The sequence below is a fragment of the Myotis lucifugus genome, unplaced genomic scaffold, assembly GCF_000147115.1.
Source record: "Myotis lucifugus unplaced genomic scaffold, Myoluc2.0 scaffold_355, whole genome shotgun sequence".
NCBI classification, from domain to species: Eukaryota; Metazoa; Chordata; class Mammalia; order Chiroptera; family Vespertilionidae; genus Myotis; species Myotis lucifugus.
In genome coordinates this window covers 90,290-116,552 of record NW_005871403.1, presented here as the reverse complement: position 1 = coordinate 116,552, position 26,263 = coordinate 90,290, and the positions used below count along the sequence as shown (strand labels likewise).

General features: G+C 47.6%; 1 protein-coding gene across 7 annotated transcripts in view; it reads left to right on the top strand.

Annotated features, from left to right (window-relative positions):
• Nucleotides 1–26,263, top strand: part of PIGL (phosphatidylinositol glycan anchor biosynthesis class L) — a 65,535-nt gene that overhangs the window by 35,746 nt on the left and 3,526 nt on the right. For 5 of the 7 annotated variants that reach the window (XM_023764877.1, XM_014466726.2, XM_006101386.3 and 2 more), the window contains 3 exons: nucleotides 16,638–16,728; nucleotides 22,009–22,076; nucleotides 25,864–25,895. In XM_023764877.1, coding sequence (XP_023620645.1) covers nucleotides 16,638–16,728; nucleotides 22,009–22,076; nucleotides 25,864–25,895 — 191 coding nt within the window. The remainder of the gene's footprint in view (nucleotides 1–16,637; nucleotides 16,729–22,008; nucleotides 22,077–25,863; nucleotides 25,896–26,263) is intronic. The other 2 variants (XM_023764879.1, XM_023764878.1) reach the window with 2 other exon arrangements.

The window sequence follows — 26,263 nt, the reverse complement described above, 5'->3', positions numbered from 1 at the left end:
GCCTGACAGGGCTGGGATAGAAGCATGATCTATTGCTAGACTGCTGCCAGACTACACCTACACACCTGTTATTACAGCTCGTGCTGACATTCATCAATAATCCTGACCTATGACACATAATCTGTTATGCCCATAGCATGCTTTAGTGGGAATTTTCTTTTTTTTTTTTTTTTTTTACTTTTTTTAAAATTGATTTCAGAGAGGAAGGGAGAGGGGGAGAAAGATAGAAACATCAATGATGAGAGAATCATTGACTGGCTGCCTCCTGCACACCCCTTTCTGGGGATCAAGCCCGAAACCTGGGCATGTGCCCTTGACCAGAATCTAACCTGGGACACTTCAGTCCACAGGCTGATGCTCTATCCACTGATCCAAACCATCCAGAGCTATTGGGAATTTCCATTAACCTCTATTTATTCTTGTTTCATTGCTTTGGGTTCTTGCCGTATGTTTGTCCAAAATTCTCTTATCATTCAAACAAACAAAAAAACCTTCGCTTAACTCTCCTCCAGCCCATTACTGCGCTACTTCTCTCTCTTCTTTTATAATCTTACATTATTTATACTCACCATCTGCACAGCCTCATCTTTTTATTCATTCCTCAGTACAGTAAAATTGGGCTCCCCATCTCTTCTCTTCCTTCTGCCATTGAAATTCCTCTTCCTCGGGGTCACTGGTAGCTCCCTAATTGTAAAATCAGTCGGATATTTACTGGCCCTCTCAGCAGCGCTGGTTGACCTCTCCCCCCACTTCTGAGAACTACTTTTGGCATCCATAACAGTACTTGGCCCCAACTGTCCTCCTACCTCCTTCTTCCCTGGCCACTTTGTGCCCGTCATTTTCAGCCTCTCTTGTTCAACTGCCTGGTCCTTACATGTCACAGGTTTAATCTGTCCATTTCGCATTTTCTGCACTCTCTCTAAGCCTAGGTGCTCGGTGTTTGATGCTCATGCTGCCCTTGTGAGTGAGGCTGTTTACAAAACACCAGTGCCCCACTGAGCCAGGTTCACCTGGAAGTCAGCAGGAAACAGAACTCATGAGAGGCACCTGGGTTTCCATTTGTCTGCTTATTTGTTAATTTTGAAATTTATTTATTCATTGTCTTCATCTAACCCTCATTTTGGGGGCATATGCTATATTTCAAATATTAGTCCTAAAAATAGAAAATGAAAAGTCAAGCTCTTACCCTCAAAGACCTTACAGTCCAGTAGAGAAGGCCAACAAACCAACTAATGCTATGAAGGCCGCACAGAAGGGCTATTCCAAAGGCCAGTCACCCGAAGACCAGTCCACAAAGGGTGCCAGGGACCTGAACACAGGAGTCAGGAAAGATGCCACAGCTGGGTTACCTGTGGTCTGAGCCTGGAAGGACAAGTAGGAATTAGCCGCATCGCTCCATGCACAGTGTGTGCATCCAGAGCGCTGGAGTGCAGCCACCTGCGGGAGGAGAGGTGATGAAGGGGTCCTGAACTAGCCATGCAGATGCAGACCATGAAGATTGTGTTAGGTTCAGGTTAAGGACTTCCAACAATTTTTTAAAACTAAGGAGCTTTGAAATATATTAAGCTGGGCAATGGCTTCATTTGATTTACATTTTAGGAATCTCTTTCTCACAGCATTGTGGAGAGCCGCTTGGAAGAGGGGTCAGACTTGTGCATAACATAACGGTCCCTTGTGCACAAGGGGCCGTTAACATAAGCAAGTGGGCAGAACAGCTGACCCTTGAGCAATACAGATTTGGACTTCACGGGTCTACTTATATGCAGATTTTTTTCATTGAATATACAGTTGCCCTCGTATTGGAGGGTTTTGCTCCACAGATTCAAACAAATGCAGATGGAAAATAGTATTTTTTTTCTTGTTTTTTTTTAAAATATGATTTTAATGATTTCAGAGAAGAAGGGAGAGGGAGACAGAGATAGAAACATTAATGATGAAAGAGAACCATCGATTGGCCGCCTCCTGCATACCCTCTACTGGGGATCGAGCCCATGGGAATCAAACCATGATCTGGTTCATGGGTCGACACTCAACTACTGAGTCACACTGGTTGGGCTGGAAGATAGTATTTTTCAGTTCACAGCTGGGAATCTGCAAATGCAGAGGGCTGACTGTGTGCATTGTTCTACACCATTTTATATAAGGGACATCTATACTAACGATAGAGGAATATGCAAATTGTCCGGGATGCCGTCACAGTAACAGTAACGACCGAACAGTAGGCTGCATGGGGCAACCAGGCCGGCAGGGGGGTTAGTGAGGGATGACCAAATGACTGAACAGCAGGCTGCGTGGGGTGACCAGGCCGGCGGGGGGGGGGGGGGCAGTTAGGGGCAATCAGGCCAGCAGAGGGGGGCAGTTAGGGGTGATCAGGCTGGTGGGGGGGGCAGTTAGGGGCAATCAGGCAGGTGAGCAGTTAGGAGCCAGTGGTCCTTGATTGTGAGAGGGATGTCCGACTGCCAGTTTAGGCCCTATCCCCGGGATCGGGCCTAAACCAGAAGTCGGACATTCCCCAAGAGGTCCTGGATTGGAGAGGATGCAGGTTGGGCTGAGGGGACCCCCCCACCCCTGTGCACGAATTTTGTGCACCGGGCTTCTAGTTTTATATAAATCTGAGTGTCCACAGATTTTGGTATCTGCAGGGGCCCAGGAACCAATCTCCACAGATACCAAGGAAGGACTTAGTTTGGGGACAGTCAAAACTTATACTCAGATTTTTGCCTGGGTGGGGAGTCAGCACCTCTAACCCCTACTTTTTCAAGGGTCAGCTGTGTAAGAGTCAGAAAAAGCAGTGGCAGAGGAGACCAAGAAGAGAGAAGGTTTCTAAAGCTGTTGGGGGGGTAGTGTTTCTAGGACTTAGTGATGAATTGACTTTCAAAGATAAGGGAGAGAGCAGGTCAAAGGGACTCCCCATGTGTCAATTTAGTGACTGAGTATATATAGTGTGTCCCAAAAAATGTATAAACTTTGGGGGTGGGTGAAGGGGAGAAATCACTGTGCTTTGTTCAACCTGATGTGAAAGGTTGGTTGGTGCTTTTCCTGCATTGTATCTTTTCTTACTGTTTATTTAATAAATGGGAATTAGCCACATGCGCTCCATGCAGTGTGTGCTTCCAGATAGCTGGAACGCAGTGCACACACTTTGAATACTTATAAAGGCAGTGTTTATTAAAATGCATTTCATTGTCAAAATTGAGCTATCAGCTGTTACAGTGAGCCTTTTAGTGCAAGTGATATACAGAGAAACTGCTTTGGATGATCTAGTCTCAACATTATCCTTTAACACACTCAGGTATATCTCTAACTTTTAAACTTCCATTTACATTTCTTTTATTTTGCTATACTTCCCAAGAGAGGACTTTCTGTAAGTTTTTACACTTATTGCTGTCAAACCTAAATCCAGCCCGCATTGTATCTCTCTCCCCTCCAGATGGTCGTACAGACAGATATGTCTACTAAAGGTGCAGGAACTTCAACAACACAGGCCCACGAGTCAGACATCAGATTGTATTTGCTTGATGACGGGGTAAATGCAGGTCTGAACTGGACTCGTGTCTGTTTCCAGGGAGGCCCAATCTAGTGGGTAAGATACTGCAGCAGAGTTTCTAGCTCCAGAGGTGATCAAAGTCAGGCAAGTGGCCCTGTGGTGACCTTGTTTGGAGCTAGACCACAGCCAGCATCTAGGACAGGAAACTGGGACAAGTCATTCGGCTTTAACATATGGTCTCACCAGACCTCATGAGGTCCTAACCAAGTGTGCTCTCAGTGGGGAAACAGATGAGCATATCAAGGCAGAGCCCAGCACGTGGGCCAGGAAAACAGGAGTTGTTGAGGGAAAGATGAGCTTGATGCTCACACAGATGCTTAAGATCCACTGCTGGCCCTTTGGATGCTGTCTAAATTATGCCCTCACATTGGTAATTCTAGCTATTCCTAGGGATGGGTTCCCCCACATGGTGCCTGCCTGGGTTCATGTTAACTCCACACATGGGAGTGGTTAAGGGTCTTACAAGGCTGGGGAAGGAGAGGGTTGATACAGATAGATTTGCTTTTATTGCCTAGAGAACTTGGACTGGTTTTCAACCCAAGTACTGTGGAGCAAGGTTTGTTAACCTTGATAATATATGGATCTCTTTTTCTGCCTAATATAATTTTCTGTTTATATTTAGCTTACATAAAGTATTGGATCCTGTTTGAAAGAAAAAAATTTCAGGTACTTTGAGAAGACTCATGTGTTCTCAGACATCCTATCTAATAAAAGAGAAACATGGCAATTAGCCGTACCTCCGCTACCCTTCCCATTGGCTAATCAGGGCGACATGCAAATTAACTGCCAGCCAAGATGGCGGCCGACAGCCAGGCAGCTTGAAGCAAACAGGAAGCTTGCTTGCTTCAGTGATGGAGGAAGCCAAAGTTCCCCGCCTGCCTTGCCGGCCTCTGAGCTTGCAGTTTGAAACATTGTTACAAATATAGAAGCTAAACAAAACCCCAGAAACCTGCTTTCAGCCAGCCGGGATCTCAGAGCTGGAGTTGAAACAGTGTTTCGATTATAGAACCCAAACAAACCAGATACCTGCTTTCAGCAGCCGAGGCCTCAGAGCTGGAGCCAAGCCTCAGAGCTAAAGCTGGCCCAGAATTTTTAAAAAAAAAAGAAGAAAAAAAGGAGCGATTGGGAGCTTCAGTCACCCACCAGCCTGAAAACAGCCCTCAGCCTCTCACCCAGACTGGCCAGGCACCCCAGTGGGGACCCCCACCCTGAAGGGGGTGTGACCAGCTGCAAACAGCCATCAGCCCCTCATCCAGGCTGGCCAGGCACCCAAGCGGGACCCCCACCCTGATCCAGGACACCCTTCAGGGCAAACCAGCCGGCCCCCACCCGTGCACCAGGCCTCTATCCTATATAGTAAAAGGGTAATATGCCTCCCAGCACCGGGATCAGCGGAGCCGCGAGGCCTCCCGGCACCGGGATCAGCATGACAGGGGGCAGCGCCCAAACCCCCGATCGCCCTGTGGCTCTGTGTGTGACGGGGCGAGGCCACAACCTCCCTATCCGCCCTGCTCTGTTCGTGGCAGGGGAAGGCGCCCCAACCCCCTGATCAGCCCTGCTCTGTGCCTGATAGGGGGGAGCTCCCCAACCCCCTAATCGCCCTGCGGCTCTGTGTGTGACAGGGTGCGGCGCCCCCACCCCCTGATCCGCCCTGCTCTGTGTGTGACAGGGGGCGGTGCCCCAACTCCCCTATCAGCCCTACTCTGTGAGTGACAGGGGGGAGCTCTCCAACCCCCTGATGGGCCCTGCTCTGTGCGTGACAGGGGGGAGCTCCCCAACCCCCTGATCGACCCTGCTCTGTGCGTGACAGGGTAAGGAGCCCCAACCCTCCTGATGGGCCCTGCTCTGTGAGTGACAGGGGGCAGTGCCCCAACCCCGATTGGCCCTGCTCTGTGCGTGACAGGGGGTGGCGCTGCAACCTCCCCATCGACCCTGCCTTGAGTGTGACAGGGGGCGGTGCCCCAACCCCCCAATCGGCCCTACCCTTAGCATGACTGAGGGTGGCATTGCAATCTCCCGAACCGCCCTCCTCTGTGCATGACAGGGGGCGGCACCCCAACTCCCCAATCGGCCCTGCTCTGAGCCTGACCAGGGGTTGCACCTAGGGATTGGGCCTGCCCTCTGCCACCCAGGAGCAGGCCTAAGCCAGCAGGTCGTTATCTCTCGAGGGGTCCCAGACTGTGAGAGGGCACGGCTGGGCTGAGGGACCTCCTCTCTTCTCCCGAGTGCACAAAATTTGTGCACCGGGCCTCTAGTCTATATATATATAAAAGCCTAAGCTACCGTTCGACCGGTAGCTGTGATGCACACTGACCACCAGGGAGCAGACACTCAACGCACAGGCATGGAAACATGGAACAGACTGGTGAATCTCAGTGGGGAGGGGGGAATGAGGAGGGTGGGAAGAGATTAATCAAAGATCTTAAATGCATACTAGAGGCGGTGGGGACCCTCAGCCTGGCCTGCGGGGATCGGGCCAAAACCAGCAGTCTAACATCCCCCAAGGGATCCCAGATTGCAAGAGGGTGCAGGCCAGGCCAAGGGACCCCACTGGTACACGAATCCGTGCATCAGGCCTCTAGTGTAAATATAAGCAGGAAATCACATGGACATTATCCATTTACTAGTATTGTCAGTGAAATAATCATAAAAAAATTTAGATTGTTATCTAAATAAAAATACCTTTTTCTAAGAACTCATGGACCCCTGTGAATTTAGCCACAGACTATTAGGGACTTGTGGACCTCAGGTGGAAAATATTGCTGCAGAACAATACTATAGTTCATTTTTAACTCATTTTATAAGCTACATTTTGACATCTTTTAGATGCTAATTCTAGCAGCATTGTACCTTGTTTAAGAAAAATCTAAGTATTTTTAATTACTCTGAAAGAACATCAACTGCTTTTGTTTCAGAGAATGGGTATCTGAAGTTATTAATAAGTGAATGCCATTCCATCCCCAAGAACATGCATATTGCTATCTACAAAGCTAAGACAGATCATTCATAGGAACTAAGACATTCTCCTAGCCAGCACTGCACATGTACCCTTGTATATACTTTCTTTTTTTTTTTAAATATATTTTATTGATGTGAGTCTAACAGGTTCTTTCCTCTTTTTCAGTAGCCACATAGGACAGCAAATTGGCAATTTTTTTTATCCTCGCCTAAGGATATGTTTTCATTAATTTTTGATTTTTGATTTTTTTTTTAGAGAGAGGGAGGAAGGGAGAGAGAGAAACATCTATGTAAGAGAAATATCAATTGTTTGCCTCCCACAGGCGCCCCCAACCCAGGGGTCAAACTCACAACCTTTTGGTGTATGGGACAATTCTCCAACCAACTGAGCCACCAGGCTAGGGCCAAATTGGCAATTTTTACAAAAAGATTTTTCACACAAACTTTGCAAACTGCAGACTTTATTTGTTGCAGTAATATGAAATGGATCTTTCTGGGTAAGTGAGCGCAGGCAGTGTAACTGACTTCACATAACACCTAACAGCCATGGTTTGCAAATCCCTTTCATGTCCTATTGATACATGGAGCTCGGGGTGCGGACTCTTCCTGTGGGTTCTTATCCTACAAAGTTTGAAGAATAAAATTTGTGGCTCAGGATTTTAAATAAAAATGTGGAAGTTTATTGGAAGCATATACAAACTCCCCCTGGGCAGGGATCCCCAAAGGGAACACCCTGGGTAGGGGTCCCAAAATGGGAAAAGCCTGCTTGCTCTCTCTAATGGGAAAAAAATCAATCTTCTGAGTTTCTTTGTCTCTGGGTTTATAAATGCTAGGAGTTCTTTGTCTGAACATGACCCTTTCTAATTGGACTCTTCCTTCATATATGTCCTATGTTTTCCTAATTGGTCACTTACATAGTATCAGTTTCAAAGTTCAAAGCCCACCTGGTGCCCCCCTTATCTTGCAACACCTCTATCCTCTGTGAGTGTATACCTTCCCCTTCCCCTTACCTTCTGACATTTCTCTCCTCTGTAAAAGTAAGATAAGGCCGAAACTGGTTTGGCTCAGTGGATAGAGCGTCGGCCTGCGGACTGAAAGGTCCCGGGTTCGATTCCGGTCAAGGGCATGTATCTGGGTTGCGGCCACATCCCCAGTGGGGAGTGTGCAGGAGGCAGCTGATCGATGTTTCTCTCTCATCGATGTTTCAAACTCTCTATCTCTCTCCCTTCCTCTCTGTAAAAAATTAATAAAATATATTTTTTTAAAAAAAGTAAGATAAGCATTCTGGCTGCCCCAAACCCTCACGTATGCATTCCTCTCCCATGGACCCCCTCCACTCCCCATATTCCCTAACTGCCTGCCCTGTCTCTAAAATTCCTTTCACTAGGAGAAAGGAAAAACCCATTTTATGGTTAGGGTTGGAAGCTTTAAGCCTTATGTGGACAAGGGTCTCTTAGGACAGCAGTTCTCAACCTGTGAGTCGCGACCCCTTTGGGGGTCGAACGACCCTTTCACAGGGGTCGCCTAAGACCATTGGAAAACACATATATAATTACATATTGTTTTTGTGGTTAATCACTATGCTTTAATTATGTTCGATTTGTAACAATGAAAATACATCCTGCACATCAGATATTGACATTACGATTCATAACAGTAGCAACATTACAGTTATGAAGTAGCAACGAAAATAATTTTATGGTTGGGGGTCACCACAACATGAGGAACTGTATTAAAGGGTCGCGGCATTAGGAAGGTTGAGGACCACTGTCTTAGGACATTTGGTCTTTGGGCTGCTAACTGCATTGCTTTTTATGTGTGCTCCTCTTTTTTCAGTCCTCTAACTTTTCTGTCTTTCCTTTCTCCTTTGCTTATTTCTCCCCTGTTTCTTTTCCCTACTGTTTATCTTAGGCTAGTCACTGGTGATCCTGAGACACCCCCAGAAGCTGCCTGGCTCTGCTTTTTAAAGCACGTCTTCAACCTCCCTTCAGCTTAGATCTTCTCAGGGTTTCTACTGGCTTCAGCAGTGGCCCTGTGGGCAGCAGCGTTAGCAGTCTGAGTCCCTGTGGGACTGCACAGGCCCCAGGTAACCTTTCGTGCTCTCATCTGGCTTGTGTTCAATGAACTCAAGTGACCTTTGCCAGCCTTGGACGACAAAGGAAGTAATCAAGTTTGGAAATGTGCTTGGGGTGGGTGGGGGAGGGGCCGGCTGAGCCTTCCAGCTGGGCCGCACCAGCCACAAGACCAAATAAGGGTGTGCAAGCCGCCCGTCTGTACGAAAGTTCAGAGTGCAGTGTGCAAAAGTGGGACTCGGTTTTCAGAGAGATAAGCTGTTACCCAACCCCGGTGGAGCTGCAGCGGCAGTGCCCGTGCAGCCAGCCCCTCCCCGCAGGGCTGCGGCTGGGAGGGGAGGCCTGGCCCGCGGGGCTTTCCCCAGGGAGAGTGGGGAAGGGGCTTTCCTTGCGGGGCCTTGTGACTTGTGACTGAAGGAACTGACAACCCACAGGTTTTACCCAGCGTTTCCATGGCTGCTGACAGGGTTCCAGAGCGCAGCCAGGGTGAGCCATTAGCGTGTAGAGAAGGTCAGCGTGTGAGGACTCAGCCAGCGGGAAAGCAAACGTTGTGTTTATGAGCCCACACAGGCCAGCGGTCTGACTTGTTTACTGAACATAAAGGTCTAGGGCAGGGCTAAGTTTGGGGCACTTCCCAGCAGTGTTAACACTATGTTTGCTAAACACACCCCAGGGTAGGGCCTGTGAGGATTGTAGTTTTTGGACCAAAAGACTGGCAGAAGTCGGCTTCCTCTGTTGTGTTTGATAGCTTGCAAACACCCACCTCCTTCTCAGAGGCCTTCCAGCCGGACACAGTGCCGCAGTCACCCTGAGGTGCTTCCTGTGGCACCCACTGACTGAGGGCAGCACCGGGAGCAAGAGATGCTGCTACCCCAGCCTGGCTCTCTCCCTCCTACCCTGCCCTCTCCTTCCCTCTGCAAATCCTTCACATCCTGCAGCCAAGCCACCATGCAAAGCTCGCTCTACTGGGCCTGCAGCTTCCTGAGGGAAGGGAACAGGGTTTGTGTTCATGTTTGTATCCCTAAACCTTAACCCCAGGCTTGTGTGCCTAGTCCCAAGGGGCTCCAGGGCAGTGCTTCATCCTCTCAGAACCCTGCTTGGGGGGGGCGGGGCCTTCAGATCCCTCCTCCCAGCCTGGGCTGTGTGCTGGGGTCTGGCTGGTGCCACCTGACAGCTGCTCACCTAAGGCCCTGTTCTGCACCCCCTCCTTTCTGCTCTAGGTTTTCTCTGTCATTGCTCAGAGACTCAGGTGCCCAAGCCTGCTCAGCCCTCAAGTGTTGAAGAGTTAACACCCCGTGAAGATAAATAGCTCTTTCTCCTCTGGACAGCTGAGCAGTTCTGAGATGCTTTCATATAACTTCAAACAGTCCCATGAGATCACGCAGCCAATGCCCATGCAGGGGTCAAGTTGATAAAGCGTCCTGTGTGGATTATCCCTCCCTCTGTCACTCCTGCTTCCAGGGGTCACACACCCCAATAAAATACACATGAACCTTAGGCTCTGCTTTCTGGGAAACCCAGATGAGGATATCTACAGAATCTGACACATCCAGAGCCCTTTCTCTAGTTCTCTCACAAACTTACTTTGCTTTCAAAATTCAATTCCTCTAAATACATTTCTACTTTCACATGTCTCATTCTTTTAGACTGGGAAGTCAAAACCAAAATTAAACTTGAGTAACTTGTGGATTTTCTTATTTTGTGTTGCATTAAATTCCTTACCTTAGGTGTATCTATATTTCCTTTATTTTTGCTTTGAAAATGCCCCCCAACTCTGTGATCTTGAACATTTCTCATAAGCCACAACACAGGAGGTTAGAGAAATCGCTCCCTGGTGGCAGAACAGCAGAACTTCGGACCTCTTCCCTTTAATGGCCATGACATTGGCATCTCTGCCTGAGCTGACCTTGACTTTTAGGCTTCTCTACTTATTTCCTTAGAATAAATTTCTAGAAAGATAAGATCAAAGGCACAAATAATCACATATAACCAAACAGCTCTCTCAGTGTAGCAATTTAAACTCCCACCAGCAGCGCCTTTCCCTGTGCCCTTCTCCACACATATGTCCTGCTTTAATTTAGCATTTCTGTGATTCTTTCTGAAAATTGGAAGAATATATGTTGGCAGCTTACATTTCTTGTTTTATAAAATACCTGTTTCTTTAAATAATCTTTTTTTAAAATTTTTTTTTATTGATTACAAGGGGAAGGGAGGAGAGAGAGATAGAGACATCAATGATGAGAGAGACTCATTGGTCAGTTGCCTCCTGCACACCCCACACTGGGGATCAAGCCCGCAACCCGGGCATGTGCCCTGACTGGGAATCGAACCGTAACCTCCTGGTTCATAGGTTGACACTCAACCACTGAGCCATGCCGGCCGGGCTCTTTAAACAATCTTTAACAGGCTTTTAGATATTTATCGTTATTGTTGAAAGTATTCCAGATGTCCCCTTTTCCCCCCATTGACCCCCCTCTACCCCACATTCCCCTCAGACCTTCATCACCCTATTGTCTGTGTTCATGCATTATGCATATAAATCCTTTGGTTAATTTCTTCCTACCCACACCTCAACCCCTGGCTTCCGTCTGAGATTCCTTAATCCGTTACATGCAATTTATTTTGTTCTTTATTATTATTTTTAATTTAAATTCTTTATTGTTTAAGGTATTACATGAGTCTCCTTTTTCTCCCATTGACCTCTCCCTGGCCGCTCCCACCCCCAGCACAGGCTCTCACTCCACTAGTGTCTGTGTCCATTGGTTATGCTTATATGCATGCATACAAGTCCTATGGTTGATCTGTTACACGCCGCCCCCTTTCCCTCTGAGGTTTGACAGTCTGTTTGATGCTTCTATGTATGTCTCTGGATCTATTTTTGTTCATTAGTTTATGTTGTTCATTATATTCCACATATGAGTGAGATCATGTGACACTTGTCTTTCTCTGACTGGCTTATTTTTTTTATGGTTTTTAGTTGTTGTTGTTTTTTTAATTTACTGATTTGAGAGAGAGAGAGAGAGAGAGACATCGATTTGTTATTCCACTTATTTGTGCATTCATTGGTTGATTCTTGTATATGCTCTGACCAGGGATCGAACCCACAATCTCGGCACATCGAGACAATGCTCCAACCAACTGAGCCACCCAGCCAGGGCCACCTTTTTAATGTTTTAAACAGTCCTCACACTTCCTTTGTGAAGGACCTTGGAAGTTCTGCCTTTATTCCCAGTTCTCTATTACTGCCTTCTTATCAGGACGCATCACCTGATTGATTTGAGATAAAGAGTGAAGACCTAATAAAAAGAACTCAGGTCTCTAACTTGGAAAGTCTGGGTACAAGGTCACTCGCCAGATAGTGCAGAGATCTAGTCTTATTTCTGAGCTGAGAGCGCTCCACAGGCTGGACTCTCCCGAAAGAGGGGGAGCACATTGAGTAAGGGCCATACCACCCAGCTGCTGCAGCTCCCTGGCTTTCCTGGTCCTCAGAGCCTCTGAGTGGTCATCTCTGTTTTACTTGCCAAACCTGGGTTTCAGCCCATTATATCCCTCTGCCTCAGCTTTACATCTCAGCAAACCTACCGGGCACATCAGCACCTGAGAGATTGCCATACTCTTTCATTAACATTGCAATAAGAACCAGGAAGAACGTTGCTAACAAGTAAAGAAAGTTTCTAGGCTGGGTAACTTTATTACCATTCCCTGTAGCGCTGTAGGCCTACACACACCTGGGAAGGGAACTAACTGCTGAATACCTGACTATTGTTGAAGCCAGTCTGCTGCAGGGTTCACATTTCAGGTCAAATAGGAAGGGTGGTTCCTGGCTTTAAATCTAAAGCTTGACTGCTCTGAGGCTTGACTACTGCTTTCATACTGGCTTTGGTTTACATACATGTGGTTCCCAGGAGAAAGGTTGGCCTATAAAAACACTCCCTTAATGCTGCACTTCTTGCAGTTAACACACTTTCCATCTACTCTCCATGACAGGATTCTTGAGAGATCTACACATGTTCACTTCACCTTTGACTCAGAAAGTACATTTTTATCATGTTATCCCCAAAACATAGTGAGAGATGCATACAAAGAGTTTTGTATAAGGATGCTCATTACAAGCTTTTACTTTACTAAAAATTGGAAACTGCCTAAATCAGGGGTCCTCAAACTTTTTAAACAGGGGGCCAGTTCACTGTCCCTCAGACCGTTGGAGGGCCAGACTATAGTTTTAAAAAAAACTATGAACAAATTCCTATGCACACTGCACATATCTTATTTTGAAGTAAAAAAACAAAACGGGAACAAATACAATATTTGTATTTGCATGTGGCCCGCGGGCCGTAGTTTGAGGACCCCTGGCCTAAATAATCAATAAAATGGAGACTTTAGAAATTTACGTCATATGTAAATCAGGATTTGGTAATGCGGCAAATGACAGAAAACCCCAGTAACTGCAACAGGAAAAGGTGTGCTGTCTGAGGCTGTTGTGAAGGTTGCATTCTTTTTTGTCACTGTTGTGTCTGGCCTTCGTTCCCTAATATGACTTCATGGACCAAGATGGCTACTTCAACCCTAGTCCTCAGGCACAAACCCCAGCCAGCACGAGAGACAGCACTGAGAATTATGGGTCAGAGGTCGTTCACCAGCTGTCTCTTGCAACACTTCTGTTTACATTCTGCCAGCATGTTTATCTAAGGCGTAATTGTTAATCCATCAGAAAAGAAAGCAACTTTGCAGAAGTTTTCATTTGAACCCAAGCCTTGAGTTGATTAGGGTTGAACTTGAGGCCAAGGACAAGTCAGGCAGTTGATCTAGAAGGAGTTACTTTTTTTTTTTTTTTAACGAGGACACTTCTAAGAAAGCTCCTTTCTTTCTTTCTTTCTCTCTTTCTCTCTTTCTTTCTTTCTTTCTTTCTTTCTTTCTTTCTTTCTTTCTTTCTTTCTCTCTCTCTCTCTCTCTCTCTCTCTTTCTTTCTTTCTTTCTTTCTTTCTTTTTAAAATACATTTTATTGATTTTTTTACAGAGAGGAAGGGAGAGGGATAGAGAGAAACATCGATGAGAGAGAAACATCGATCAGCTGCCTCCTGCACACCTCCTACTGGGGATGTGCCCGCAACCAAGGTACATGCCCTTGACCGGTATCGAACCTGGGACCTTTCAGTCCGCAGGCCGACACTCTATCCACTGAGCCAAACCGATTAGGGCTGGAATTACTTTTTTTACATTTATCTGTTTGAAGTTTCCCAGTGTCAAATTTTATGTTTTCCTGCCTTGAGGGAAGGTGATCCATTGAGATACCTTGCTGGCCTCTGCACTTTATACAGTGTTTTGCCCCTTATTTGTTTTATCAAGTTGCTAACTTCCAAAGCTCTTACTTGTATGTTTCAACCCTCGGTCTGGTGGGTATAGCAGCCTTTGGCTCCACCAAATATATGCAAAACACTAGTAAAATGTAGAAGTTCAAAACATTTACTAAAAATCACTAAATTGTGCATTTTATTTATTTTTAAACATTTTTTTATTTTAATACATTTTTATTGATTTCAGAGAGGAAGGGAGAGGGAGAGATAGAAACATCAATGATGAGAGAGAATCATTGATTGGCTGCCTCCTGCACACCCCACACTGGGGATCAAGCCCACAATCCTGGGCATGTACACTGATGAGGAATCAAACCTTGTAGACCTTCTGTTTCATAGGTCGATGCTCAACCACTGAGCCATGCCAGCCGGGCTAAATTGTGCATTTTAAATGGGTGGATTTTATAGTATGTAAATTATACCAATAAAGTAGTTTTTAAATATACAGAAAAAAATAAAATATAGGGTGAGTAGATTAGACCAGTGATCTCCAAATACAGGGTAGAGCCAAAATAGATTTAGAGCTATGAGTACACAAAACACAGTTTAGTCTTGTATTATTATTCATTAATTACTGCATTATTGTCCATTGAACAACAGTAAACCTACTTTTGCCCCACTCTGTATTTTTTATCATAATCCCCTGACAAAAAGAAATGAAATTTGAGTATGCGTTTCCATATTTGTGGGCTTATTCGTTTAAATTGTGTACACATTAAACTCTGTTATATGATATAAAATAGCTAAAAAAATAGAAATTCAAACAGATAGAAAAATATAGATATAGAAATTCTAGTGATTTCTTGCTTTCCCTCCACGGATCGTCTTGCACATCTCCTGGACCACTGACCCAGGCAGTCGGCACAGAGCTCTGCAAGGGCCTCCAGAGCAGGAAAGAAAGGGGGGTTCTTTTTTTTTTAAGAAGCTGACATTGGGCTAATGCCTCAGTGATAGCCACTACTTTGACACTTACTTACGCCTCGACAGTCTTTAAATGCTTCCTCTCACGCATCATCTTATTTGCTCTGTAAAGAGAAATGAAGTGGATCAAAATAGGAGACAGATTGGGAAGAATCTTGAGTGCCTTACCAGAGGAGTCTGGACTTGATTGTAAGAGCAGTGCGGCCATATCGATGTGTCCGATTACAGAGGGGACACGTACAGTCCAAGAGCCCTTCTGATGGGCTTTCTTCTCCCCGGTGAGAGGGCAGAGGCGCCGAGGGAGCGGCCTGGAATTGCACCTGTCCTGTGGCCCTGCTCTGAGTGACGTGCCCTGGATCAGCAGGCCCGAGTCTCCAGATAATGCAGGCCACGGTGGCTCGCCCACTCGGGGACTCATCTTTCAGAACCAGGGATTAGTAGGCTTAGCCTCCACTGCCCACCCTTGTCCTTAGCCTGCTGCTCCATCCACACGACTACTATTGGTTTCCAGAATGATGCCATACATTTCGTGGGCCTCCCCACCAGGAGTGTGCATGCAGCTGTTTTCACACTAAGGTATTTTCCCCTGATTCCTGTCTCTTTTTTCCTCCAGCAGCCAGAGCTCAGCAGCTCATGTTCTACATACCGTAGTTACCTCTATTTCCAGGGAGTAGGGCTAGGCTTGTACTGTCTCTGTTATCTCCCTGTCTGTCCCCACCAGTTGAGCTGTCTGTCCTGCTTGCTACAGGCGCAGTATGAGAGCTACGTGGATGCTGTTTGAAAAGCCTAAAGCTTCCTGCCCTCCACAGAAGGCACCGAGGGCTTTGGTAGAGGTAGCAGTGAAGCGGTAGAAATAACTATACTATATATATTTTTTTTTAATATAAATAGCCATATTATTTAGTGCTGAGGCTCATGCCACTTTCATGCTGAAAAACCTTCAGGGACTCTCCCTTGACCAAAGTCCTAGGAGGGTCAGTGAGTGGCTTTTGTCCACAGAGAGGTTAGAGCAGCCTGCCAGGCGGGGAGCAGTGAGAGCCTGGTCCCCCGGGTCACGCCGTGGGTGTTGCCACAGGGCCTGAGCCAAAGAGATATGATATCTCTTTATAATTTCTTCAAAAAGGGGTTCAAGTTGAGGCCTTGGCCTGTGTCAGGTGATGCCATAGATCCATGCACCAGAACGGGACAGGAGAACACGGGTCTGTGGTGTGGACAATGCAGACACAGATCCGGTGCAGAGCCAGCTGCAGAGACCGCTGGTCGAGGCAGGCCATGCGGTGCCTCGTTGCGGATGGCATGTTGCTGGCGCCCTGGTGATAGAGCATCTTGGTTTTGCATCAGAAAACCTGGTTCAGACCCCACTTGAACAATTCAAGCAAGCTACTTAATGTCTCTTAAAAGGATGTCCGCGAGGTGGAATGAAGCGACACGCCTTTGAACTCTTTCATTTAAAACACTATTACGGTTACTCTTATAAAGACACATGTCACTCCGTGCCAGGTTGGCTCTTACCATCTGTCTCTCCAACTTGTAGGCAAAGCGTTGTCTCATTGTTGTCTGTTTCTTCCCCTCAGCAACGAGCCCAAAGCTCCTGGCGTGTTCCGTGGGGTTGTCCATCGATTTCTAGTTGTGTGCTGTTTCTAATGTTTACCTCTTTCAAGAGAAATCTGGATGTTATGGCAGCCCCCCTACAATTCCTGTCACAAGACTGGCGCCCACCCGGGAGCTTAGGGAGAGGTTGCACCTGGTTAGAAACGGTGCTCAAGTTGTGCTTCTTCCTTCCAGGTATTTCCCAGATGACCCGGGTGTGGAGTGGGACACAGAGCATGTGGCCAGCGTCCTCCTCCAGCACATAGAAGTGAATGACATCAACCTGGTACGGGACGCCCTCCCAGTCACACCTTTCCTGTGGCCACCCTCCCCCACCCCCCCAGCCTGTCTCCAGGGCCACTCCAAAAGAGGCGAACCCTCCACGCTCTCTCTCAAACCTCCTGGTGACAACACACCTTTTGGGAGACTAAGTAACCAAACTGCCAGCGCTCGGAGGCAGAGGCCTTTCTGTGGTGTCCTCTGTCCTGCCACCTGAAAGCTCAGGCCCCCAAGGAGCCTGGCCTGCAACTCTCATTTGTACAAAACGTCCCCTTTCACCGAGCATTTTCACATTTAGAGTATTGTTTTAACTTCAGAGGTAAAGGTTATAATCTCATTTTACATCAAGGAAATTGAGTTTCCAGAGGCTGGCAGCTAGCCCAAGTTCAGCAAGTGGCAAAATTAGAACTTTCATCCTCAGTTTCAAAAAAACACAAGGATAAATTCACACCCACAGGGAGAACATTTGAGACCACCATAGAGGAAATTCACACTCACCTGCAGGGGTGGGCACGCCTGGGAACCCCATCCGCTCTCCTAGGATCGGCGGGAGCGGGCCTCGCCAGTGGTCAAGTTTAAGCCTGCTTATCGTCTATTTCTAAAACAACAAGAATAAGAGCCCTTCGTGAGTTGACACCTAAAATCTGGCCATTTAAAGTCCAAGCCAAGCCGTAACCGGTTTGGCTCAGTGGATAGTGTCGGCCTGAGGACTGAAGTGTCCCGGGTTTGATTCCGGTCAAGGGCATGTACCTTGGTTTCGGGCACATCTCCAGTAGGGAGTGTGCAGGAGGCAGCTGATCGATGTTTCTCTCTCATCGATGTTTCTAACTATCTCTCTCCCTTCCTCTCTGTAAAAAATCAATAAAATATATTAAAAAAACAAACAAACCATAAAGTCCAAGCCAAATAAACACTGAGTTCGATAAGGCCTTGTTGAAAGGTGAGCCCTTCTGCAGAGAGCCACGCTAGGCTTTCGTCTTGATGAATTCGCTGAGGGAAGTGATTATTGGGCCGTTCGTAAGACAGATTTTCATTAATTAATTGGTCAGACCGTCTTTTTTCTGATGACAGATTTCATAGTCAGCTGTCTTTGTGTGAATGGCAACAGAGCACCTGCCTGGCTCCCTCCTTATCCCATCAGGTGGAGTGGCAGGTGGGCCTGGGCCTGCCGGCTCGTCTCTGTCTTGCTCGGTGCAGTGTTTTGTTTTCTTTCCTGGCTGGAAAGTGTGGACCAGCAGCTTGCAGGTCCACACCTCTCACCTGTTGACAACACACCTGGGGGTCTGAGTGTGAAAACCAGAGGGTTGTGGCCCTGGGCTTAGGAGTCCAACTCCCTGATATATATTATTGATTTTTACAGAGAGGAAGGGAGAAGGAGAAGGAGAGGGATTTAGAAACATCGATCAGCTGCCTCCTGCACACTCCCTACTGGGGATGTGCCCGCAACCAAGGTACCGGAATCGAACCTAGGACCCTTCAGTCCGCAGACTGACACGCTATCCACTGAGCCAAACCGGTTAGGGCTCTGCCATATTGACTGCCCAGCCCACACAGTTAGAACTTCTCATGGCTCCAGAGCTCAGATGTGTAGACAGAGCTGGTCTTCAAGACCAGCTGAAGTTTGACAATGAGGTCTGCGAGGTGTGCTGCAGTACCCCTTGGTATCCCAGGGCCAGCCCCCAAACACTCTCTCCTCCCCTACTTCAGTGCATAAGAACAGCTGGGCTGCAGCTTAGTGGGAGAAGTGGGTGGGATCTATGAACTGCAGGTGCCATGCACAAATCTGCAAAGGTCCAGGGAGCTGGGTGCACCAGACTCAGCCCTCCTCACTGCAGAAGGAAGAGGGAAAGTGTGAGATGATGTGGACAGCTTGCCTTATGGGTCACAAAATGGCCAATTTCTAGAGAAAGTCCTGTGCCTTTTTGAAGAGAATTCTTCAGTTGTTGGATGCAGCCCTTTGTATTTGTTCACTCAGTTGTTTAGTAATCATATTTTTAAATCTATGTTTTTACTTAGTTTTTTGTCTACTTGTCATTTATTGAAAGGGGAGACCAGAAAGTGGTTGCAGAGAAAATACTTAAAGGTGAAACTTTAAGTAGCTGAAACTTTTCCAGAATGAGAAAGACCTTAACCTACCATTTCAAGCAGTCCAGTGAGTCCCACAGGAGGAGGGAAACCCATACGCAGGTATATCATAGTGGAGCCGCAGCACACCAACATCTTAAAGGTAGCAACGCAAAAAGCCAAATCACCTACAAAGGAGGAACTTTTTCTCTTGTTGATATTTTCCCTGGTTATTGAAATCTAGAGAAACATTTTTCTAAGCTGAGGATAAACTTGCCAGTGTGGGAGGAACCTAGACCTAGGCTTTGTGTGAGCCTTTGAAAATAACAAAGGTCCCCTACCCCCCACCCCACCCCAAAAATGTGAAATGAGGAAGAAACAAAGACCTTGGAGAATTTGAAAAGTGCCTGAGGGAAACTCCAGTGGCCCCAAATCCCCGCGTGCCTGTGGTAACCTGGCCCAGCGGCCAGCTGTCTGCTGTCCCGACCGAGTGCTAGACACTCAAGCCTGTGTTGCTGTGTGGTTCCGCACACTTCCACGTGGCTTTATTTATTTTTTTAATATATTTTTATTGATTTCAGAGAGTAAGGGAGAAGGGGAGAGAGACAGAAACATCAGTGATGAGACTCATCAATTGGCTGCCTCCTGCACACCCCCTATTGGGGATCAAGCCCGCAACCCAGGCATGTGTCCCTGACCAGAATCAAACCCGGGACCCTTCAGTCTGCAGGCCGACATTCTATCCACTGAGCCAGACAGCTAAGGCCCACGTGGCTTTATTTTATCTTCACCTCAACCCAAGGAGGAAAGGAGGGCAGGTGTTATTTTCCTGATCCCTCAGATGACGAAACAAGACATTGGAAGTTGGAAGAACTCCCAGTGGTAAAGTTCTGTGACTTGCCCGACGGGCTGGGGCAGTGGTTGGCAAACTCATTAGTCAACAGAGCCAAATATCAACAGTACAATGATTGAAATTTCTTTTGAGAGCCAAATTTTTTAAACTTAAACTATATAGGTAGGTACATTGTTATTAACTTCATTAGGGTACTCCTAAGGCTTAGGAAGAGCCACACTCAAGGGGCCAAAGAGCCACATGTGGCTCGCGAGCCGCAGTTTGCCGACCACAGGGCTGGGGTAACTAGTGTCCTGAGTGGAGCAGCTGCAGCCCCTGCACCCACCTTGTTACATGAAGAATGGGATCAGCCCTAGCCAGTTTAGCTCAGTGGATAGAGCATCAGCCTGCAGACTGAAGAGTCCCGGGTTCGATTCCAGCCAAGGGCACATGCCCGGGTTGCAGACTCGATCCCCAATAGGGGGCATGCAGGAGGCAGCCGATCAATAATTCTCTCTCATCATTGATGTTTCTATCCTCTATCCTTCTCCCTTCCTCTCTGAAATCAATAAGGAAATATACTTTAAAAAAATAAAAAGAATGGGATCAGCACTTGAGTTAGATAGTTAACTGGTTTTTTAATAGACTGTATTTAAAATTTTTTCATCTACAGTTGACATAAAATATTATTTTAGTTACAGGTGTACAACATAATAGGCTGCTGTTTTCCATCCACAGCAAAACTGAGCAGAAAGTCCATACATAACCCCTGTCCTCTGCAATTTGTTGCAATAGTGAACCTGCACTGACACGTCATCATCACCCAAAGTCTATAGTGTACGTGAGGGCTCACTTGGGTGTCGTATATTCCATGGATTTTGAAATATGCATAATGACATATATTCAGTATTATATGATTAGCTTTTTATAAATCTTTAACTCAGATTTTTTTTAAACTTTTGATTATAGAGAATTTCAAGCATACAAAAGTAGAGGAAATAGTTTAGTGAACCTCTATGTTCCTATTACTCAGCCCACCTCCCCCACCTCCTACATTATTTTGAAACAAATCCTTTTCATCATATTTCCTATTTAAGTATTTTAGTATGTAATTCTAAAAGACATTGAATATTTCATTAACATTAATATCATTATCACCCCTAAAATTAATTCATATCAATGTTTTGCATTTCCAATAGTCTCATGCCATAAATGTGTTTTTATTCGTTTTTCTTTTTATAGCTTGTTTGAATCAGGATCAGTGGATAAGACTACATTTTCTTTCCATCTGTACCCCACCCTCCAGCCTATGCTCAGTAAAAGTTAGCTGCTCACAGTTTCCTGTACATGAAGTAAACACATTTTATATGGTGTAGTATCGAAAGACCAGTCATGCCGGCCAGTGTGGCTTGGTGGTTGCACGCCGACCTATGAACCAGGAGGTCACAGTTTTATTCCCAGTCAGGGCACATGCATGGGTTTCAGGCTCAATCCCCAGTGGGGGCTGTGCAAGAGGCAGTTAATCAATGATTCTTTCTCATCATTGATGTTTCTATCTCTCTCTCCCTCTCCCTTCCTCTCTGAAATCAATATATATATAAAGAAAGACTGGTCATGAATTCCTTCCCAGCCTCTTCCAATTCCAGTTTCAGGACCCTCATCTATGCTATGTGGTCGGCTTCCTCCTCTGGGGACAGCTTGCTTCTTTCCATCACCCCTAACCAACTAGTACTATTCCTTTTTCTGGGTCCTTGATTTCTGTAAAATATTTCTTTTATCCAAGTTATCCTTTTATTATTATTATATTATCATTATTATTATTTAAATTGTTCTTTGGGCTTTTTAAAATCCATCTATGTAGAACTGAAATGTTGGAATCTAAGTTTTTAGTTAATAAAGAGATCTATATTTGTGGAAATGGAAGCGGAGGCCGTCTATGAATAAACGTATTTCTGCTGTGAACTTAACCCCAGGCCATGGTGGAAATTGTCCCCTAAAGCTTTTGTGCCCTCAGTAAGGCACAAGGAAAAGAGACCCATAGCGCAGGCAGCATCATGAACAAAGTCCACACGGCAGCCAGCCAGGAAAACTAAATGTTCTAATGACTGGCGAGGCAGATAAAGACAAAGCTACTCTGAGCTTAGTAGCACATCATGGCTGAATTCCACTCTGCTCCACCGCCAGGAACAAGAACAAACGGCAAAACTCCTGTGGAAAAGGCTCCATACAGTCGGCCACACCCATAGTTACACACCACGGATCTGAGCCAGAGTCAGTTCAGATATGCTCAGAGCGTGAAGAGTTCCCGGCCCTGCTCTCTTCTGTCCTGCCCAAGGGAGGGCACAGCTGGCTGGAGTCAGGGCAGGAGTGCAACCCTCTCTTTCTCTGCAGGTGGTGACTTTCGATGCCGGGGGAGTGAGTGGTCACCGCAATCATGTTGCTCTGTATGCAGCTGTGAGGTACGATGCTCTGGGTCATGGGGGGAGACGTTTGTCATTTGCTCGGAGGGATGGTTTCTGAAGCACCGTGAGCCCATGAAACTGCACTGTTAGCAGCGAGCGGTGGTGGCAGTGGTGGTGATGGTGCTCATACATCTCCCGCATTCTCCCCGTGAGAAATCTCTCTCAAGTCCTATTGTTTCATCTCCCAAACAGCTGCGTGCGTGTGTGTGTGTGTGTGTGTGTGTGTGTGTGTGTGTGTTTTACACCATGGACACAGCAAAGGGGTAACTGATTTAATTTCTGTCTTTGCTTTGACCACTGAAACCTTTAGGGCCAAATTTGCAACTCTTAGTAGCACATGTACGAGACTTTAAGGATTGAGTTGTGTGAACCAGTGTGCCTCCTGGCTTCATCTTTTTTTTCCTCCCTATTCTCATTCATTTTTGTTGTCATCTGTTTTATATATATGTATATTCCTCACCCAAGGATATGTTTTTATTGATGAGAGAGAGAAACATAGATTGGTTGTCTCCTGTATGCGCCCCAACTGGAGATCGAACCCACAACCTAGGTATATGCCCTGACCTGGAATTGAACCCGCAACCTTTTGGTGCACGGGACAACACTTTAACCAACTGAGCCACCCAGCCAGGCTGTTGTATATTTTATACACTATTTCATATCTTTCTTTGCAGGAGGGGGATGTATATACATAACATGAAATCTCGTTTGTACTCCACAATCACCCTATTTGACTGATGTGGATTTTACCAGTAACAAATAAAACCTGAACCTCAAAGATATTAGGGACTCACTCAGGGTCATACGAACATACGTCCTGTTTCCCGTCCTCAGGAGAAGGGCTTCCCGTGGGCGCCTTGGCAGCAGCTTGGTAGACCTGGCCCAACTACCGAGGAAGGAAAGGGGCAACTTGAAGTGAAGGGCTTATCTTCTCACCTTCTCGGCAGGCCCAGCCTTCTCAGCAGGGAGCAGAGAAATGCGTGACGGTGGAATGACCTTAGCTGTCCAGTTGGGCCTGCTCGTTTCGCCCAGGCAGGGAGGCGGTTTGCCCGGCACTGCCAGGCTGGGGTGGCAGAGGCAGCCCCAGACCCCAGGAACCCAGGGGCTCCATTTAGTGCCTCGTCTGTCTGCTGCCTCTGCATTCCCATCCAGTATCAGAGCCTTCCAGCTTCGTCCCTAATGTGTGCGTCGCCCCCTGGAAGAGGCTATAAATCATCACCCACAGTCTTTCTTTTTTTTTAAATTTTGTTTTATTGCTTAAAGTATTACAAAGAGTATTACATATGTGTGGGCATATGTAATACCCACAGTCTTTCCACACCATCCCCGTTTCCCTGACGCAGGGCGGCAAGCCTGCTCCCGCCTGAGGAAGACTCCTCACATCCTATCCCAGCCGGAGGCGCCACTTGTAGAAAGACCTGAACCTGCCTTGGGCCCCTCAGGTTCAGGGAAGACGCATCCCCCGGTTACAGCCAGAGATGCAATTTTTCATGAAGACACGTGGGAAGATGAGGACACCCAGGAGGGGTCTTTCCAACCGACCCTGTGGTTACTCTGAGGCCTTGGCTCCCAAGACTAGAGTGGATGGTCAGCCCCATGGAGCGCTGAAGGGGTGGCTCCCCTCATTCCACTGCACGCTGAGCCTTGGCACTTACTACCCAGCTGCCCCAGAGAAGAGGCCGGATCGGGGCTGCTGCAAACACCACGACTGTTGCAGGGCTCTGCAGGCTAATTTGGGTGGGTCCCCTCCCTGTCCCCACCACTGAACTGGGGAAAGCGGGGAAGGCTTCCATCTGGCAAAGAACCCCAGGGACAGCTTCATGCAGACAGAACTGTGGGGACACTTCCTTTGGAAAGGAGCCTGGGTACAGCTTTATGTGCGGGTAAGGGTCACTGTGCTTGAGATAAACAGTGTGTTGATGTGCCTAAGTCCATGCTCCTCGGAAAGTGATCTCACAGCGGCCCCTCTCCCCACACAGGGACACGCCTGGGAAGCTCACAGTCGTCAGTTCCCCATCTCATGCCCCAAAAGTCTCCCTGTCCCAGCATCTTACACTGTTTCCCAGAAAGCTCCGGAGTTCTTCCTCCTGCTCGTCTGAACTCCCCATATGCCATATGCATTCCAGGCATGGTTTGGAAGTATGGTTTTCTCAGGTGGCTCCCTGGCTGCTGGCGCCACAGCTGTTTGAGGCCGGCTGTGCCCCTGCAGAGCACAGGTCTGCTTCTTACTCTTATCCTTTCCCTCCTCGTCCCCAAGTCCCTCTCCTGCTGGCCTTGTTCCTTCTCTTCCTGCCTCCCCAGCATGGCCCCTTCTCTCAGCCTCAGGCAGTTGTCCTTCTGTGTTTGAGACCAGAGTGGCTGGCAGCTTTGCCCAATAGCACCATCCTGCCAGAGGGGAAGGCGGGTTATTTCTCGCAGTCCTCAGGCGCTGCTGCTCGCTGGACCTGGTGTCTTCTTGCGCACAGACTTCCCACCCTGCTGAGCAGAGGACCAGTCCCTCGACCTCTGTCCTTCCTCCCCTCTGCCTGCCTCCTACTCCCACCACCCTACCAAAATCGTCCCACAGCCCCCCTGGGTATATTTCAGTCCTCATTGGTCTTGACCTTTTTGTGGTGTCTGACCCTGCCTGTCACTGCTGTGGTGCTCTCTCCTCTGCCCCTCTGGCTGCTCCTCGGCCTCTGCCTGGCTTCCTTGCACCACAGGCGCCCTGCGCTCTGGCTCCCATACCCCCCCACCCCCATTCTGCCTCCTCCAGTACCCTCCTCAGCCCCAGGGCACCGTGCAGGTTCGGCCCAGCTGCGTGTCTCCCGTGCTCACCTTTCACCTTAGCTGAGAACCGCATCCCACCTCTTTCCTTGGAGGACGCCAACCGCCCCGAACTCCGAACACACCAGGGTCCATCCGGACTGCAGGACCAGTCGCCTTCTGCTCAGGATCCCAGGAACCTTTCTCTGATTTTCTACTTCTCAGAGCTCATACTTGATCACTTCTATCCAACTTCTCTTCTAGCCTCTGCTCCCAAGAAGCCCTTTTCATGTGTGTCTGTGTGTCCGGACTACCTGCCTCATCTCCCACCCTCAGCTTTTAAAACAAAGTGGCCCAGAGGTTCTGAAATCGCTGCTCTGGGGCCTGCCTCCTCTGAAGGAGGAGACACAGCTCCACTGTCAGAGTCGGGAGTGAGTGGGGCAGGTCAGAAAGGAGGGAGGGTGCAGGGAAGAAATGTCAGCATTTTAAATAGTCTCCCATCGGCTGGCATGGCTCAGTGGTTGAGCGTTGACCTATGAACCAGGAGGTCACGGTTTGATTCCCAGTCAGGGCACATGCCTGGGTTGTGGGCTTGACCCCCAGTGGGGGCCATGCAGGAGGCAGCCAATCAGTGATTCTCTCTCATCACTGATGTTTTTATCTCTCTCTCCCTCCCCCTTCCTCTGAAATCAATAAAAATATATTTTAAAAATAAAATAGTCTCCCACCATACTCACATTACAATTTCAGAAAGAAAAACCTTGAAGCGTCCACCCCTTCCTCTCTGATGGGCAAGGCCTGAGCTGGGGCTCTTCGTCAGCCCGTGGCCAGCCTCCAGATTGGGACTGGCTGTCCTTGGGTAAGGTGCCCACCGTGGGCCCTTCAGCTGTAGCATAAATCTATGTGCCAACTTATGCAAAAGAAACGACCTAGAAGCTGACCTAGAGGGACCATGGGCGTGGCAGGCTTCCCCGGCAGGCCCTTCCTGTTGCCTGCAAAGGTCATCTTACTCCTCTCTCTCTGTCCTTTCCCTCCCCAGGACCCTCCATTCGGAAAGGAAGTTACCTGAAGGTAAGCCTGTCCCTTGTGCTAGAGGCCTCTAGGTCAGGGAAAGCCGTGTCCCCTAGGAAACCTATTAGTGTGAAATGTGGAAACGTGGCTACAGAGAGCTGCCCTAGGCCAAGCGGAGGTGGCTGGGTGGGGAGACTGGCCACCCTCTTCCTGACTTGGCTCAGGGTTCTGTCTATGCGGGTTCCCAGGTCTCAGAACCAGGGTATATCACTGAGAAGTGCCCGGCCAGGCAGGCAGCCCCCATGCGTTGGGGGGAGGCTGAGGGTGTGGTCAAGGTTCCCCAGAGACCAGAGCCGATGGAACCAATAGGAGAGTATTTAGTTACCTATTTTATTATAGGGAATTGCTCATACAGTTATGGAGGCTGA